The sequence below is a fragment of the Caloenas nicobarica genome, chromosome 2 (genome assembly GCF_036013445.1).
Source record: "Caloenas nicobarica isolate bCalNic1 chromosome 2, bCalNic1.hap1, whole genome shotgun sequence".
NCBI classification, from domain to species: domain Eukaryota; kingdom Metazoa; phylum Chordata; class Aves; order Columbiformes; family Columbidae; genus Caloenas; species Caloenas nicobarica.
Genome location: NC_088246.1, coordinates 41,896,075 through 41,915,246, shown reverse-complemented (window position 1 = coordinate 41,915,246; position 19,172 = coordinate 41,896,075). Strand labels below are relative to the sequence as shown.

General features: G+C 43.6%; 1 protein-coding gene across 4 annotated transcripts in view; it reads right to left on the bottom strand.

Annotated features, from left to right (window-relative positions):
- The window catches only part of RARB (retinoic acid receptor beta), a 330,006-nt gene that overhangs the window by 13,657 nt on the left and 297,177 nt on the right, over positions 1-19,172 (bottom strand). For all 4 annotated transcript variants that reach the window (XM_065629747.1, XM_065629748.1, XM_065629749.1 and 1 more), the window contains one exon: positions 6,748-6,908. In XM_065629747.1, the coding sequence (XP_065485819.1) occupies positions 6,748-6,908 (161 nt within the window). The remainder of the gene's footprint in view (positions 1-6,747; positions 6,909-19,172) is intronic.

The following is a 19,172-nucleotide window of genomic DNA, read 5'->3' as shown; positions in this document are numbered from 1 at the left end:
TTGAGGGTGCAGCCAACATATACCCTACTGTTTGAAGTGTTACGAGGACATTCCAGCTGCATCTTTCGGAGACTGTTGCCATATATTCATGTATCTTAATCGAAAAGTCTGTAATTTGCTAGGATGTGTAGCCAATTTGTGTTGTTTGTGATTAAACTCATGTTTTCATACATTCGGGGTAAGCACTTAATGCTTGAAAAAGATGAACATGTCGGTCAAGAACCGGATGACGCAAAGGTTGCTGTGATCTATTTGTTGATCCATTTTGCCTAACGAAAGATGGTGTCATGGGGAGACCTGGTGAGTCATTTCCAATCCACCCGTGACTCCCGTGGGGTGACAAGAAACGGGTAAGGAAAGAGCTCTGAAACACCCAAAGCTCCTCTCCCAGTGCCCTCATGTGCAGCATGTTCCCATTTTGCCAGCGTTTGGTCCAGTGCTGTTTCGGATGCAGCCAGCATGAGGGTCCCTCCCGGTATTTCATGAGCCACCACATTCAGTGTGCGTTGCCGTCGCCTTCAGTGTCTGGGCGATCTCTTCATTGCAAGAGGAATTTTACCTGTAAAAATATGCTGGTAGTGAATTTGCAAAAGGCGCTGAGCTGCAACCGCAGAACACCAAAGGCAGAGTTTCTCTCTTCCACATCTCATCTGAGCTTGTTGACTAACCAAGAGAAAGGCATCTCCAAAAAAAGGCCCACACACTCCAGACAGCTACTTAAGGCAGGTGAGGGAAATTCCCCTCAGGTGGCAGCTTCCTCCCCAGCTGCAAGGGAAGCCCATGTGGTTACCTGCCTTAGTCTTAACTGGTTGAAGTGTTAAACTAACTTTAATTTTAAAGTCAAATGAGAAGAGTCTCACCCTAAAAGTCTAACAGACGTGGCAGAGAAAAAGCCATCGAAAAGCATCCAAGTTAAATGGATAGGACTTCCTTGGAGGAAACATCTTTAGTGACCCTGGTGATGGTGAGGATGCCACCTACTTTGAAACTTTTGAAGCTGTCAGCTTTCTTCAGTTCACGGGAAGGACGCAGGGCCTGAAGAGGTGGATGAGGGGCTGTGAGGTGAGCTCAGCTTGGCTGTGATGCTCCGTCACCCCCTCCCAGGGCTGCATTCACAGATGCCTTGACCACTGTCGGTCACGAAGAGGAAAGTCCTGGTAGGTCCTAAGTGCGCCACCAGCCCAACGTTCACCCTCCCTTGCAACAGGGTGCAGATTTGACATGGTAATATTTGTATTGGGCGCTTATTACAAAAAGTAAATGCTAACCATGCTGATCAGTTTGAAGGTGTGTACATGCTCTTCTCTGCTCCCCCTCTTTTTAAGCGATAAGAAATTAACTTCATCATTTTTATTTCAGCTTTTTTTTTTGCTTTTTTTTTTTTCTGGGAACTCCCTCTATTTTGTTTTGGTTTTAAATTGACAGAAGAAAAGATAGGAGAAATTGTCTCTATAATCCTAAACCTAAAGAATTGCCTTCAAAATGGTCCAAAACTAATGGGTTAACAGTCATTGTAATGCCCTTTGAAACATTTCTTTCAGCTACTGGAGTATGCATCCTTCAGATTTATTTTATTTCATCCTCAAGGACCTTGGTGAAATACAGTACATTGGAGAAAAAATAAGATCAAGATGTGCAGTCATTCAGGCTGTAATTAAATTTAATAGGCAGTTTATCCAGTTCATAGAAAGATGGCATAGCGGAGAGCTACACAAAGCAGAGCCTAAAGCAGGAAATCATTTTGCAATAGGGTATCCATCTGGAAAAAAAGACGTTGCATGAAACCAGCAAGTGTGAACGAAATCTTCATCAGTATCATATGAGGTTACTTCATCATGCTGCAGTACTGGCAACGGGAAGTTTGACATGTCTTCTATTAAGAGTAATGCACGGCCGTCTTAAGAAATGTAAATCTAACTCACTATTATGCAAACTGAAAAGAAGGGGCAGTTAATAAAATACAAAATAACCGGGTGTTTTATTACGACGGGTGCCAGATTCCTCAGCGTTGGAGCTAATGCGGTTTACACATTATCTTCAAGATGCTACAAATGGAAAGACTTAACATTTTATTCGGTAATGAATGTAGCTGCAAGCGCCACAGAAAACAGCTAGGTTTTAAGCAGCATTTCTGAATATGTAAAACCAAAACAGACTCAATATCAATGTATAGGTTGAACAGTAAAATATGGGGTTAATAAAATGCATTTAGAAACAGAAACTCTGATTAAATTTGCCTGGGGATCTCCTCTAACCGTGCTGTGAAAAAGATGCAGACGCTATGACTTTTCCTGAATATTTTACTGAAGCGGTTTTTCGGGTGTCTTTTCCAGGAGCAGCCTTGCATGTTATTCAGGCCTTTGCACCAGTGCACATATGGTGGAACAATACTGTAATACACCCTAGTGGCATCTTTATCAGCGGAAAAGCCCAACCTTGCTATGAAATCCAATTAAACAGCCATTTTTGCCACATAAATGGATCCCATTTTTTCCATCATTTTTGTTTTTTCATTGCAGGCTGCTCTTTCTCCCCATTAGCGATACGGGATGAGGTACTCACAGAAACATACACAGTAGCAGAATCCCCACTGTCTTTAAAATACTTTACAAAGGCAACAAGGCTCGCAGGGCCACTCTGCCCTCATCAGGAACACTTGCTACACCTCTTTAGTGAAAGCAGCAACGCACTGTGGCTCCGGCGAGCTCACCAAGGACACGTCTCTGCTGAGTCCCAGCATCAGCAGATATATATACATCTATACATATATATATACATATCCCTCTGCAATGGCACAAAAAAATAGCAGTGTAACTTCTAAGACCAGCACTTACAAAGGACAAAATGCCACTGAGATGCAAAAGCTCTCCTCGTCATTCTGAGATGTTTCTATGCAGCCGGCTGAGTGCAACCCGACAGAACCCACAGCAAAGGTCCGTAGAGTCAAAATTATTTTCTGTTTCATCCTCCCTTTGTCACGATGCTGGATGTAACACAGCTGTAGACTTACAAATAATACCAGTCTCAAGGGACAGGCAGTATAGTTACACTCAATTATACTATAAAGTATGACATCTCCAGAGAAATTACTAAGGCACTCTCTCTTACCTGGATGACAGTAATAAAACAGATCTATTTATGATGGACTTTTGAAATCCATTACGTTTAAATAGCTTGCTGATTCTCATCATTGGCAGAGCTGTACTTGCCACTGCCCACCAAATGCAACTGTTAAGTCAAATGACCCAGGGAATTTAATCTGAGTGCTATTCTCCCATTATTTTAAGTAGACTTTTATTAACTATGCAAAGTATAGTAATTATTACAGATAGGGACACTTTTTCTTTTTAAAGAGCAGATGAATATAAAAAAACCTAAGTGAAAATGCTTCTCCGAAACTGTTTTTGGACAAGTGAAAATACACAATGTGGGGGGGAAAAAATCACCATGTAACCTTCCCCTCTGGTAAATGCTGGCTGCAGTGCTCAAGAGCAAGAGGAGCCAGATACGCAAGCCAAATGCCTCAACAGATTTTTTCATGACTGTATCTCTACAAGATCCTTTTTACTCCACTCTCTTATACTTAAAAGTCTTTGCTCTTTTTAGCAACAAACAAAATCACGTTTTAAATCAGTCTGAACGACAACGTAACCGAAGGGTGTGCAGAGGCCACGCTTGCAGAACGGTTTCTTCCATCCACCGTTTCTATCAGTACACAAGCGCAAAGCTCATGAAATTCAAGTGCATCCACGTTGATTCAATGCACTCGCTTCTCACCTCTCGCCTAAAGAGTTAAAAAAAAAAAAAATGGAAGATTGCAAAAGCAATCTGTGTGCTCTGTGGCGTGAGCACGTCATGCTCCATGACTGCTAGCCTGCAGAATCAGGCATTAAAGCAGGACTGGTGACAATCTTCTACCCATACTAGCTTGTGACTACCAAGAAGAGTGGCATAGGCTTCTATCTCCCTTTGGACTTGGCATTTACAGAAAGGGCTGCGCGCTCTGGGTTTTTTTTGGCTTCTGGTCTCTATTTCAAGTATGTCCAAAAGAAAGGTTATTGCCTGAGTCCTGCTGTAGGATCAGCAGCTGGTGGTGGTGTCCAAGCACCGGAGCTGTGCTCCTCTGCCCAGCATACACACCTTCTGCTTCCTGGATCCTCCTGGATCCTTCTGGATCCTCCACCACTGCAGAAAGGCTTCTCCTCAACTCCTGGGCTGACGGGCAGCTGGAGATAAAGATGACCCGTACTCTTTCCCCAGTGATACTGAGCAATATTCTTAATCCCCAAGGTTTTCACTGGGTGCAAGCAAGCGGGGCAGTGCTGTATTCCGTCCCTTCCAAAGCCAGGCAGAGACAGCAGTCACAAAAATGAGCTCTTACACTGAATTCCTACCTAAAAAGCTGGAGTGGTCACCAGAACTCAGCTGGATGAGAGATTTAAATACTCTGCATTTTACACAGAGACTACAGGAATGCAGCAGGAGGACAGTATTTAGCACCACTGCTATTAGTTTTGCCACAGCTGTTGAAGGAAGCTGTACTGCTCTCAAAGATTCAAGATAAGGCAAAAATAACTCTTTCAGCATAATTTTGTTATTGCAACTTGTATAGTACAAAACCACGACAAAGCAGCAGGGACTTCAGGCACATGCAGCTAACTGCTGTGGACTTCCCAGAGACCAACAAGAAAAACAAGAAATCTCTTTCCCCAAGCTGTCCAATCTGGCCTGAGATAGAAATGACCAATATCCAGCCTTGAGGGGAGTGTGGTCAGGTCATGGTTGCTCGAGACCCATAGACAGACCAAATGCATCCACTCATTACTGAAAGCACCTGGATCTACACAAGGGCTCTGAAATTCCAACAGGGACTTAAATTCACCATGGGGGTCAGCAGGAACCCAAGGAGGAAGGAAGGCACCAGTGGTGGGTGTGATATGCCACAAGACCCTCTCCAGTTTCATCCACTTGTATCATTTCAAGGGCTAAAATATTAATGACACTTAAGCACCCAATACATAATGCAAGTGCATAGGTGCCCAGGTTTATCTTTCAGCCCTCCAGGATCTTTGGCAATTGCCAGCATGAAGAACCATCACGCCAGCTGCAGTGCACTCTTCTAACTCAGACATAACACAAAAGCATGTACCGACACGCTCCTGTCCGGACGTACACCCCTAGATTATTCTGAGATAGCCAGGCCATTTGCAAGGCAGCCTGTGAGCAATAAACTCTGGCATGCATACCAGCCTGGCTACGCGTCCCAGCTGCGGACATACGATCACCTCTTCTACGAGGCAAAAACTCACCCTCTTTGAACTGGGGAGATATTTTTCACACTCATTCAGAAGGACTCTCGTGTTTGCAGAAGTGTGAGAGCCTGTTTGGAAGGTTTTTATTCACTCCAAAACAAAGACGCAACCACAGATGCTGAGGGGAGGGGCTGAGGGCACTAACCCAGGAATTTCCATGACAGACACACTACGGATCCCACCGTCTCCAGCTTTGCCTTCGGTGGTGTCACCAGCTGGCTGCTTTTGAGCTTCCAGCCTCGCACGCTGCACTAGTCCCCAGGGCTCTGCCTGTGCAATATTTACCAGCACGCCCACGCTGGTTGTTTTGACTACATCTCACCCAAGCAGGGACAGCACCACAGAAGCCTGCAGAGGACAGGCACCTTCCACAGTACCAACCGTTTCATGGGGGTTTCAAAATTAAATGTGAAGAATGCTTGTGAAAATACTTTTCAGCAACACAAAAAACATGCTTTTTCCTAACATCTTACCGTGTATGCTTGCTTTTCTTGCACTTAAATGCAAAGTCTTACACCTAGACCTGAGAGTTTTGAACCCTGCACTTTGTAAATAGATGAATATGCCATGAAACAGCACCCTGCTTGCTCAAACAGTGAACATTGATGCCACACAGGGATTTGCCTAGATTGCTTTTTGAGAAATTTGACATTTGTTTCAGTGGCATTTACTCAAAAAGGAAGGCAATCCAGTGACAGAGGTGTTTCACCTGACCTGCAGGGCTTGGTCCCAGCTCTCCAGCTGGGGAACCATGAAGGACAAGGACCATGGGGGCAGGTATCTCCTTGCCCCAGACAGGCCACGCAAACTTGATACTGGATATTCTCTCTGAAATCAATGTATATCACTGGACTTCCCTGTATTTAGCAACATATATATATGTAGAGATGATTTCTTTCCCTGACTCATCCTCTGGAGAAACTCCTGCAGTCCTGAACTTCTTGACGGGAGGCTGATTTTTCATTTCTAAAAGCAGCAAAAGTGTTTGCTGCTTTGTGGTATTTTGGTAGATGGGAGAGGAATAAACTGAAAATTAGCATTTTGGAAACCAGTTTATTTAAACATTTCATATTTTGCTTGACCTTGGTAGCTTTGGCACTGTCACCAGTAATCCAGCGGCATTTAAGAACTCTCTACACCCACACAGTTGTAATCCACTGATGCACAAGCAGAGATCATATCTTTGGAATCCAAGAAATTTCTAACGAATGATGGCACGTGATTGACTCACAGACTCCAAGCTTGTCTCTTGCAATACCACTAAGTAATGCTTGCAGTTCAGTGCAGTTTCTCTTCTTCAGCGTGTATTGCATGCATACCCAAGTTTTTTTAAGGCTAAGGAGGTGCAAGGTGTGCATCTACTTCTGCATCTATCTAAAACATCTGAAGCCCCCAGTGCAAAACTCCAGACACGTGCGCCGCAAACCGTACTTACTGTAGTGTATTTTCCGAGCTGGCAGAGTGAGGGGAAGGTTTCCTGGTGAGCTTTTCGGATCTTCTCAGTAAGATCATCCAACTCTGCTGTCATTTCATAGTTTTCTGTGGACTCCTGCTTTGAAGGTTCCTTCTTCTTTTTGTTCCTATCATTTCTGACAGCTACAGAAAAAGCAGAGACACAGACCACATGTGGTTATTCAGATCACCCCATGTTGCTCTTGATGCTCTATTTCAAAACACTGCAACATGCTTATATTTTAAATATAAATTATGTTAAGTGGAGATAAAAATGTTACATGCACAAAGAATACTAATTCAAGCTTAATTACTCAACTGTAAGAGTTAAATTCAATGGGATAATGATGAAACCAAATTTCTACGAGTGTTTGTTGTGGATGTGCCATCACACTCCCATAGTATCTACCTTTCAAGAAAGTTTACTGCAACTTCACATGCCCTGTAAGTATCTCAGTAACTTTGTGGGGTGGGATTTTTTCATTGTATGCTATCATTACAGCTGTGGATGCTGAATGACCAAGTCCTCTGCAGTGATGCAGCCGGTATTTTATTGGATGTGAACAACACTAAAGAAAGATATAATAGTAACTGTCTCTCTTCTTAAATTTCATAGTACGGAAGATAACAAAACCCACACTAATACAAACTCCACCAAGCAAAAGTTATTTAAAGGGAAACTTAAATTTGAAAACAGTAAATGAAAGAAGATGAAACACATCAAACTCTGAAGATCAAAGGAGAAGCACAAACACTTGAAAGAGTGAAAAAGGCAGTGAAGCTATCTGAAGTTGCTTGCCATCTGCTCCTGCGCTCAGATCAGCCTTCTACCGTCCCCCGGCCATCGGGGATTACTGGAAATATGCATTGTGCAGCACTCGTGCTGTAATTGATTTCCCACATATTTGTGTTTTGTAATAAAATATGACAGCTGCTTCATCACCATGCTACCCTTTGTTCTTTTAATGAAAATAGCTTAATTTTCCAAAACGTGCCCAGGAGATAAGTCTATGTCCGCAGTATTTCCAGTACTTGTGAATTTTTATCAAAAGGCTCGTTGTTAGCTAAAGCTAACGTCTTAAGCGTAACCAGATGTACAAGGCTTTACAACAAAGCCAAACAAAATCAATCCCTCTCCCCAAAGACTCCGTGTCAATATTAAACACCCTGAAGACTAAAAGCTGCTGGACAAATAAAAACCAATCCTAACATTCACCAGTGTTCAAAACCTCATGGTATGTAAACCAGTGGCCTCAACTCTCAGGGTGTGGCTGGTGGGTTTGGCACACGTGAGGACGGCTGGGGATTTTGGATGGCCAAAGATCTGCTGACTCTCATTTGTACTGACCCACCCCAGAAGGTGCATCTATCTGTGCCGTAGGGAGGGAAGCACAGCAAAATGGGCCGATGCCCAGAGCCACCTCCACAACAGCTCTTTTCCCCCGTGGATTCCCCGGGCCCATCTCCACATCTTCTGCGGTTGCTGCCTACATCCCTGTGAACCATGAATGATCACAAAGAGCAGACGAATGGTGAATGTTTCAAAAGGAAGAGGAGGTTTCAATACAGTCTCACCTAGAGCATCTGTTCAAGAATGAATGACATGCAGTTGGGTTCATGTTCCTCTGGGTGTCATTTCTGAGAAAAAATTAAGAGTGACATGGGAAAGTGGTGGGGTGGGAAAGCAGCAGAGTCAGGGCTATCTACAGAAATAATGTAATATGCGTAACAGAAAATGAGGGGTGGATGCAGTGGATATTCTTACTCCTTTATGAGGCGATCAGGCACACACGCCATGTGACGAAGGGTTCTGGTTTTCTCACTAAAGGTTTGACTTTGCAGCTGAGAGAACTCTGACCCCAATCCAGCAGGTATTTTAAGGATGAACTTGAATTTAACTGTGTGAACAGATCTGCACTGAAGTCAATTATGCATTTTGCTGGCTCAGGGCTGGGATGCTGACCAGCCCCACCAGATTAAAGCCTAACCTCGAACACCATCAGTTCTGGTGTTTGGAGTAACAGATACTCGAAGGAGGCCAAGAAAGGTGGATAAAAAAGGCACCTTCTTGTGAAGGTTCAGTGTTACCAGTGTAGTGAGGTTTTAGGGGCCCTGGACTTCCCTACCCCTTCTGCAAATATTCCCCTAAAGCCAATTCCCCGATCTGTTCGCTGGACCTCGGGGCAGAGCACAACTACAGTGTCTTGCATTGAAAAAACATCCAGGACTGACCTGTATGCCTCCAGTGCTCCAAAGTGCCACCGCGCTCCAGAAGTAAATCCTAATTGCCGCTGTACTTGGGAGATAAAAGAGCTCCGTAGAAAATTATGTAAACTCCTACACAACCGCAAAGAGCAATAAGCCTCTGTAATAAAGCCCCATTTACTTATAGCTCTATGAGCTGATTGACAAATTTGCCAAAGAGGCAGCCTCAGCAACTTCTTATTTCAATAGCTTTAAACTCCTTGTGCAAGACAAACACGTTATTTAGGCCAGGCTTTGGAAGCAGCTGCCAAGAGCTCCCAGAGAGCAGGAGACAACTCCGGCAGGAGCTGTGCCACCGCTCGCAGCTCTGCCTGAAGTCCTTTCCCTTCCAAAGGCCACCAGCAGACACAGCTGCTGGTCAATCCATATCACCAGATCGGCCCGGCTCTGCCCTCTTTCTTTTCAGGCGCAAATCACTAAAGGTTAGGAAGGGGAGAACTAACGTGTACTGAAAACTAAGAACAGCTTTTGTTCTCCATTACTTTTTTTTCCTACATTTCCAATAGGCATCATAATAATGATAAAACCTGAATAACATTTATCTTCTTGTTTTATGTATACTTTTTGTATTTCCTACATTTGTCTTTGCTAAAGCTGCATCAAACACGGCAGTGTTTTTATATTCCCTGTAAGATAACACAATAAAGTACTGACATATAACACCCAGGCTTCAAAAATATAAACAATTTCAATAATGTTAAACTATCATGCAGATTCAACTACAATTCAATGGAAAAAAAAAAAAAGAGAGAAAAAGGTTAAGGCAACACTATGTTTGAAAGAGTTAAGTAAAAACATATAAACACACACATTTACCCAGTAAATTTAAAAACCATCACTGCTCTGGGAACAAGAATTGTCACACACCGCATGTGGGAAGGGTTCTGGATTACAGCTTATGCTTATGTTATATAAATCACACCTTTTTGTATCTTGATCTTTACATGCATACGATCACATCAATCTCTGATGCAATTCCACTGCCTTTTAATGATGATATGCCGGTGATGAATCTGTGTCACAGTTAATGCTGCCGCAGAAAACTCAGGTTATGAATTTCATTACTTGTGCACTAAATTCTGACTCGATGGCTGCATTATTTAACAGCTCCCGACAGGGGACAGTATGGAAGCTCCCCTGCCCTGTGAGAAATACTGGAAGTTAACAAACTGAAAAAAACCAAACCAACCCAAACAAACAAGGTGTTGTTGGTGGGGGAAGAGGATGAAAAGAGGTGTATCTTGGTACATGTGGAAGCTACATCTGTGTGAGGCTCAGAGCTGCTCGGAGGGCTGAGCAACACACGCCCACGCCTGAGCACGTCTGCTCCCATCCATCTCCCCATGACAGCTTCTCTGTCCCCTCGACACACACGCCGGGACTTGCACCTCCACACCCAGAAACCTCCAGGCAGCCACGGGAGGGTTTGCAAGCCAGCAAAGAACCTTCTGATCCCTCCGCCTTACAGACCAGAGCCTACCCTCAAACATTCACCTCCGTGCCGGATGGAAGAAGAGGCTGAACATCATCTCTTGTACCACCCCTACCTGCCCCTCACAGCCTGTGCTCCTCAATCCGAGGTTTGTCACCGCTTTCCTCACCCTCAGACAAGTTTTCCCTCTTCTGCTTGAAGCAACGGGCAGGGCACGAAAGCCGTAGGAGGGAAGGAATGCGTTTTTCAAGAAAAGCAGCACCTGCTGTAGGCAAAACTGAGCACAGAGAAGGCACAAACAGCATCCCCCGGAGGAGCCCAGTGCTCTCATTTAGCAACCATGCAGCAATTCTCCTGCTTGAGCAGGACCATTTCAAGCATGCCATAATGCTGGGAATTGTCCAGTCTTAAACGCAAGCCCCTCAGGTCCACCAAACTTACCACTTTGCCACAGAAAAGTATGGGTTCCAGCCCAAGAGATTTAGGCAGTTTCTAGATAATTGGGTAAAATTATGGAATAATCAGTGTTCATATTCCCCTTTGTCAAAGGTGGCACAAATGTGTCCAGGGGAGAAGAACCTGCAGCTCACAATTTTTCCAATTACTTGTATAACCTTTGCTTCTCCAGATGCCCAGAAGATAGCTTGACAGCACCTTTCATATATTATAATGATTAATCAGCTATAAATTCATGACTTGAAATGCTAAAATTGGAGTTTTGCCTCTTGGAGATCCCCAAGACCTTTGAAGAGCTTTGTGTACTAGTTAACTGGTTTCATTCCTGTAGCGACAACTACTCGTGTTTCCAGTTAGTTCGCATTCCTGCAAACCCACACTTCTCTTGTCCTCAAATATTTTGGAAGTTACTCGTTAAGCTAACAAATCTCAGGAGCACCATAAAGCACACAGAGCAAGTCAGTAATTGCACAGCGCTGGGTGCAAGGTAGGCTTGCAAAAAGACTCCTTTTGTTTGTGGTCGCTGATGAGAGGAGAAATCGGAGGTGGGCTGAGGCAGGACCATCCCAGACCTGCCAACTCTCAGCAGAGCACCCCGGGCTTCCAGGAGCACCGAGCTGCTTGCTGGGGTGGAAACCCGCAAGTCTTTGCACAGCTCCTTTACACTCTGACTTCTCCAATTCCAGCGGCAGCTGCTAAAAATTCCTAATTCTGGCAGAAGCAGGCAGCTGTGGACAATTTCAGTCAAATATGCAAAACGCTTAACCATTGCCACTGCCAAGTCTGATCCATCAGGATAAATGTCTCACACATACCACACGTCACCCTTCTCCCCATCACCCTTCAATAAACAGCGCTCATGGTAACGAACGGCAGCCTGCAAGGACGTCTTTCACAACAGCCTCCTTGGAAATCCTCAAAGCGAGGGAGACACAGCAGCCCTGATGCTGCTGAACCCAGATCTCCGACCCCAGGGACAAGCCAGCGCCCAGCTGCACATCACCCGGGAGCCGGTGGAAGCAGGCACGGGGATGAGGGACCGCAAGGAGGTTGGTTTTCTCATCCCCAGCGTAAGAAAAGGAAGAAAATAACCATCTTGAAAGCAACATGATCACACTTGACAAACTGACAGGCCATCAAGTCAGAATGGTAAGAATCCTCTTCACGTTCTAACAGCAGTGCAATTGCAAGCCAAACACGGCATTAAAATACACAGAACACCAGGTAGTTACAAATAGATTGGTTTTCCTAGGTCGTGATTTCCAGACGAAGTAATGTTGTCTTTTAGGCAAAACTGCTCAGTCTTTAAAAAGGATAGGAAACTATCTGAAAACAAATTCCCATGCCAAAACTGAGCTTTGACGTATGGAGAACAACTGGAGGCAAAGCATGTTTCAAACACAAAACTCTCATTTTTAATGGACAAAGCCAATAACAAGTACATAGTCATGCAAGGGACTTCAAGTACAAAACCAAAACACACTGAAATCTCAATATTTTGTAGCTGATTCAGAGAAATCAACCATGTCAGCTGTAGGGTGCAATTGCCACAAGAGATAGTATCTCTCTACACACACGTATCAAAATTAAGAGGGAGCACAGAGAAACAATCATGGGAGGAATTTCATGAGCACCTGGCACGCTATCGTTTTTCCCCAGGCACAGAGCAAGCACATACAGTACAGAATTCAAGCCCGCCCCTGCTTGCCTATTGAGAAATAATGTTCAGCTTCGGCAAATGCGCCTCAACCAGCACCCCAGGAATCTCAGGTCAATAACAGAGGAAAACACCACAAATCCAGAGCATGCCACCCTGCCAGCTGCTTCACGTACGCTGGTTCTTCCAGCCACTGGTGGTATTTCTTTCTTTTTTTTTTTTTTTTTGACGAAGGTGAATCTGAACTCTGCCTTGCAGCTTTGTATTATTCATTACATAATTGCTATGTTTTATTAGAAATATGATCTATTATAACCTTGAATACGGTAACTTAAATGACATTGAAAATTAGATTATTCTGATTATTAGAGAAGTGAGAAAGGTACTAAACATTTGTAAGGCTGATAATCAATCAGTGTATCCATCTGAGTGCAATAAAAATCAATCAAGAGGTAGTGGGTTTAAATCTAATTTTTTAAGCATGACATTTTCTTCTGAGTTTCTTTTTTAAATGTCACCCTCTTCTACAACAGTGATTGATTCTATCCCCAGGGACAGTTAACTCCAACTATTTCATTCATTGCACTGAGCTCTTGTATCTACAGTCTTTTCTAAATATCAAATTAATGACAACAATAATATTTTCATCCAAATGTGATATTCTGAAATAAACATTCCTGGAATCAAAACAGCAAGAAGCACAATAGTACAATAGTTCCAATACTAGGGACCTTTTAACGAGCAAGCAGTATATTTTAATGCAGAAAATGGTAGAATTCTGTGTTCCTTCAGTTCTCTTCTCCCTGCCCCCTCCCCAAAATAGAAGGCCAAGGATTTGCTTGTTTAAAACGTAATTCATTTAGAAATGTTTCAGTAGTGAACAATGAATCACTAGCGATAGGGAGTCCCTCAGTAATTCCCTGTGCCTCCAAAATAACCTTATTAGGCTATTGTAAGTATAGGGGAGACCTTTGATACCTATAGCCTAAGGGCCTCTATTTTTCCATTCATGCGCAGGGGATTTATATGGTTATATCCTATTATAAGCGACGAAAGCAACACATCTCCCATTTATGTATGAGGATAACTGCGGGGTTAATATATCAAGAACGGACTTATAAGAACAGGTTTCATTATATGAATGAATGATACAAATGGATGCTCTACAGCTTTATTTAACTGGCCTGGGACTTGATCTGTGGTTTCAAGGATTCCATCAGCCTGAAAATTTTATTTTTGACATGAAATTTGGCACCTGCTATTGTCACATCCTTGAAATATCAGTAGATGGAATGAGCAAAAAAGGAGTTTCTAGTCCCTTGAAGAAAAACAATGCTAACAGAACTCAGACACAGGACCAAAACTGGAAAGCCAATGCAGAACAACACGCTGAGGAAAATACCCCTTGATGACAGCTGAAAGGTACGGCTTTGGTATCCTTTTTATTTAAATTTATTTTAAACTATTACTTTTATTATTTCACTTTACTATCACTTAAGAGTATTTTTTTTTTCCTTTTTGATTTTAAGACATCCAGAATAAAAAACAACTGCTATCATACATCGGATATCTAGAAATGCCAATCCAAGACCTGAAATCGCTGTCAAAGAGAAAAAAAAAAAGGTTCTAAAGGTGGATTTGGCTTGAATGTTGCAGAAGGCTCCATGACATGCTTCCGCAAGGAAAAAAAACCGAAAGCCCATAAACTGTTTCCAGGTGTATGAATATACCTCTAATGCCTACCTTTATACTGACTAAAGTATTTCAGGACTGGTTCAAGTTCTGCAGAACATGACAAACACAATAACGACTGCCCAATGAATCGAAAACAAGATGCCAGAAATACAAATGAAAGCAACCCCCCCTACTCCTCCAAAATAGGTCCTAAGAACAAATGCAAAATCAAGAAGTTGAAAAACCAGAAAGACAGCAAACAAGCGGAACAAAATGAGAAGAAAAAAGGTTTGCAGCATGTGGGTGCGGGCAGGGAGAAGAGATGGTGAGAGGAGCAGATGAGTTGGAGCCAAGATGTGCGGGGCACAGAATCAGCACCAGGGGCTGAACCGAAAGCAGAGCCCTTGGTCTCTCTCACCACCTCCCTACATGTTGCAATCAACGCAGGCGGAGAGACGTTATTATACATTTACTGATAAACTGTTTAAATAGCATTTGCCCTGCGATTTCCATTTTCAAAGTGCCTTAATATCATCAACTAATTGCCGGCGTGAAATAGGATAATCCATATACTCTTAGAAGCTGATGCCTAAATAGCTACTGAAGTTTGTCAGCATTAACAATTGCAGGCAGAATAAATCACTAATATTTCCCATGAAGGCCCACCAAGTCATCTGCAATGGAAATAGCCTAGCCATACCCACTGGCTAGGATAAAATTTACTCACTGATATGTTTCCATCTGTATTTCACAGAGGCATCACCTCAAGTTACTTAATATAGCCAGAAATTCCCATCTGCGAGATGGAGCATCTCCAGAGGCAGGTCCCACAAAGTCCCTGCGCGTCTTGGGCTGCTGTTGATTTAATTTACACATCTGTCATTCCCTCCTCATTCATGCCCTGCCCCATCTCTCTTTCAGCATTCTGCATGAAATTTGTCACTTCCTTACCCTAAATATAAACCCCGCAATTCTTATTAAGATCTACCAGGCCACCTGCAACAGGTTTGCAGGGTGACTGCATCACCTGGTGGGTTCCCTGCTCAGTGCAGAAATGGGAAGGAGCTTTGGGAATCAATCACTCACGTCACCCTGGGAGGTTTCCCAAACTCACAGGGCTCCTGTGGGTAACCCACTGCGAGGTGCCAACCCACGGCAGAATCACATGAAACCAAAACCCTCGGGGAAATGCAGTATTGTGCTCACTGTCAACTGTTTTGGCAGCCAAAATCCCAGTGGATTTACTAGGAATTTCTGTGGCAGTCTAGATAAAATTCTGTATACAGCTGGTTAAACTGAAATACTCCAGGAAACAGGAGGACAGCTTTTCTGGAATTGCAGTGTCTTAACAAATTAGCTAAAAATATACAAGACCACAAACACAACGTGATTATTCTTTCTGTTCCTTACAGCTGAAGTGACCAAGTGCACTTCTAAATACTCAGCCTGAAATCAAATATCTGTTAAGCTATAGCGCATTTGTTTTACCACAGGCTGTGTAAAGAAAAAAATCCCTAAATTTCAAACCCTGAACTTTCAGTCAGAAGTCACTAAGAGGCCATTAAATCCATCTCATCTGATTTCAGCTGTTCAAGTGCCCTTTCGAGCTGCCTTCTCAAAGCAACTGCCCTTTTGAGTTACAATCTTGAAGCCTGGTACACTAACTCTTAATGGATAACCAATTACAGGTAAAAATATCCTGAACCTGACCTTTCTCTCCAGGGTCACCAAAAGGTAGATCAGTCTGCTCATCTACAGATATTACATTAATTTCTCTTAGGAGACAGTCATGGTAGTATGATGCCTCACAACCGGGAGAAGCTGAGGTTATCCACAGTCATTAATTCGATTTGTTGGGCATTATCTGGGGCTGCTGATGGGCAGGGAAGCGCGTGGCTGTTAACTAAGAGCGGGCGCTATTCCTGCCCACTACCTGCCCTGACCTTAGCACTTCACGCATTCAGCCTGCTGCAGCTATTTTATTTCTCACCCTAACACACACAGAGGAGAAGAACACGATTTGCTTTTTACTTAACTGGAAAGCTACCTACCATGACAAATTGAAGTCTCTTCCCTGACAACACTATTAACAGACTCCTTCAACAAAACAACTTTCCATAACAAGCACATTCATCCAATGTAATGAACGAGTGTCAGCCACAGGACAAATTCTGGGTACATGTGATAAAACTGACTTTATGGGACGGCAAATGGGAAAGCTACAATTCTGTCAAGAGAGGAAAAAAAAAACGGAGGTGAGCTGGAAGACTCTTCCCTTTGCTTGCTCGTGGCTGCTCAGTACCCAGGGCAATGAGTCCCCAGAAGGAAGAGCAGAAGTTCGGGAGTAACACCAAGATGACGTACCACCTGCATTTCTCCCCCCTCCCTTTTTTTTTACGGCTGGATTCATGCAGTGAATGCAGTTTGACTTTCCCCAAACAGGGTTCAACCCTACATTATTCCCCAAAATTAAAAATAACAGCCCAGACCCATCACCACTGCTGTTTTTGTCTTGCAGTGGTGCTACTCCACTGATCGCAGCAGAGTCCTATTAGTGTAAAACTACAGCAGCGTAGGGGGAGATCAGGTCTAATATCTGTATCTGCAGATGGATAACACCGCAATCATACCCGAGTTTCATTTCTTTGTTTTGCCCCCAAGGCTAAATTTCACATTTGTACCTCCTTGGTGCCTTGCGCAATTGTGTAAAGGTGCATCTAGCGAGAGAGCTGCCAACTGACAACACATCTGAAGAGGCTTGCGTGCGTGGTGTACTTCATCAAGCACAAAGAACACATCGCCTCCCGCAACCGTAAATTGAGCTCATGAAGGCGGAGGAACAGTTGTTCCCGGCGCGTTTTAAGAAAGAGAGCCACAGTCTCAAATCGCAGCGTTAGCCTGCGTTACAGCCTCGGCAGCTTGCAGCCCTGGCCTCCTGCTAGGCCAGGGCTCATAAAAGCAAAGAAACAGCTCAGCTACTACTTACCTGTTTCTCCGGAGCTAATGTGGAAAGCACACCATTACGAACTTACACAAATCCCTTCCTGAGGACAAAGGCTTGTTCATATTACTACTACCAAAAAAAAAAAAAAAAAAATTTTATATATATATATATATGAAGATCAGGAGGTTAATTCCAGCTCTCAATGTGCCAGGGCTGGCCCCCGAAGTGGTGAGGGCAGGGGCGATGTGGAGCATGTGTCTCCCCAGCCACACTCAACCTCCCTGCCCGCGCTCTGCTTCTGCTCCACCAGGAGAGGCAGCCCAGGAGCAAGAGAAAGGAAGAGCTGTGTTACTTGACCAGGTGGACCTAAAAGCACCAGAGGATTGGCCAAAAAATTACCCATTTAAGTCTCACATCTATGTGCAGTCCGAGGCAGCTGGTGGGCATGCATCTGTACCTGCCAGTGGGCTTGGCCTGCAGCTGGGTCTGATTTTTTAATTAATAGTGCCTGTCATTAAAATTGTTTTGGTGCAATACGAAAAGAATGGTTTTAACAAACGGTAAAATGGCGTGCTGAAACAATACTACTGCATCTGACGGCACTTTAGCATGTTGTTTGCTTAGTCTCCCCTTCCCAAAAGCTGAGCAATTGGAATAAACAATTGCAAATCCGTTGTTTGTTTTTCCTTAAAAAAGAAAAAATTACATAATTACATCATCCTTTTTTTCACAAACTGTAACCTAAGGAAAAAGAAACAAGTGAGGTCAGAGGCTTTCTTTTTCTTTCCATCTGCAGGATTTTGGGAAGGCCAAGCCAAGCCAGCCGGCAAGCTCCAGTAGCTCTGAGCTGGCAACCTCACTGGGTTCTGGGAAAAGCCCCACTGAAGCTGGCGGCTGACACAGAGAAACAACTTTATTCGCTTTCAGCTTTAGCATCTTGCTGCCCACCCCGAAATGCGACGCCAGCGAGCTGAGGCACTCGAAATGCCTTTGACTCCCAGGTTTTCCTTTGGGCAGGATGGTCCTTTCTGTCCGTGCACGCCGTAACTCAGCACCGACTGAACCTGCGGCAGTGGAAGCCAGAGCTCACAGCCGGCATCTCCGCGCCTGGGACAGCAGCAGGCTCTGACGTGACTCTTCAAAGCAAAAAGTGCCTGGGAGACAAAGGCTTGTGTGTTTAATGAACACTGCTCCATCCATAATTCACATGCAGAAATACTGCTTTACATCTATTAATGCAGGCTCTCCGGACATCTGTACTCCTGCTTTATGTAGCGGCAGAAGCATCACAGCATTACGGGGTCGAATTCCCTTAACACACCTGCAGCAACCTCAGCTGTTTCAGCACTCACATTATGGCATGAATCACTCCACAAGCCTGCACCTAATTACCAGCCTGTCTATTTTGATATATTTTATCTTTTATGTACAATGCCAAAGAAGTTCTTTAAAATACATTCCAACTACTCTTTCATAAAAAAAAAGCTTTCTGGAACTTAAATTCTGAAATAGCGGGGAATAAGTGGAACGGATTATTTTAAAAAGGAGTGCTAGTAACTACAGGACTGGCCTAAAGAGCTTAATTCTGCCAGACAGGGTCAAGCAGCATCAAGTCCTGATTTCTTCTTAAGATCTTATAAGTATCCCCGGTAAAGCCAGCACATAACTTTTTTACATCCAGCGCTTTCACAGTACACCAGATCAGCCTGATGTAGTGATCATACAAGGAGCAAAGCAGACAGACACTTGTTTCCAGGAAACAGCAAGATACTAAAAAAAGCAGCCTTTTTATTGTTGATTTGAAATCAAAGTGATTACTGAGGCCTCTGCAACTTCCAGCAGAAGACTTACTGCACACAAGGGAGTTCGTTTTGAGAAGGCAAGCAGGCAGCAGGTCACCACAGAGTTAACTCAATAAAATAATAATTTCTACTTGGATAAACTGACCTAGTTTTCCCCGACTTCTCCATGAAAACAAAG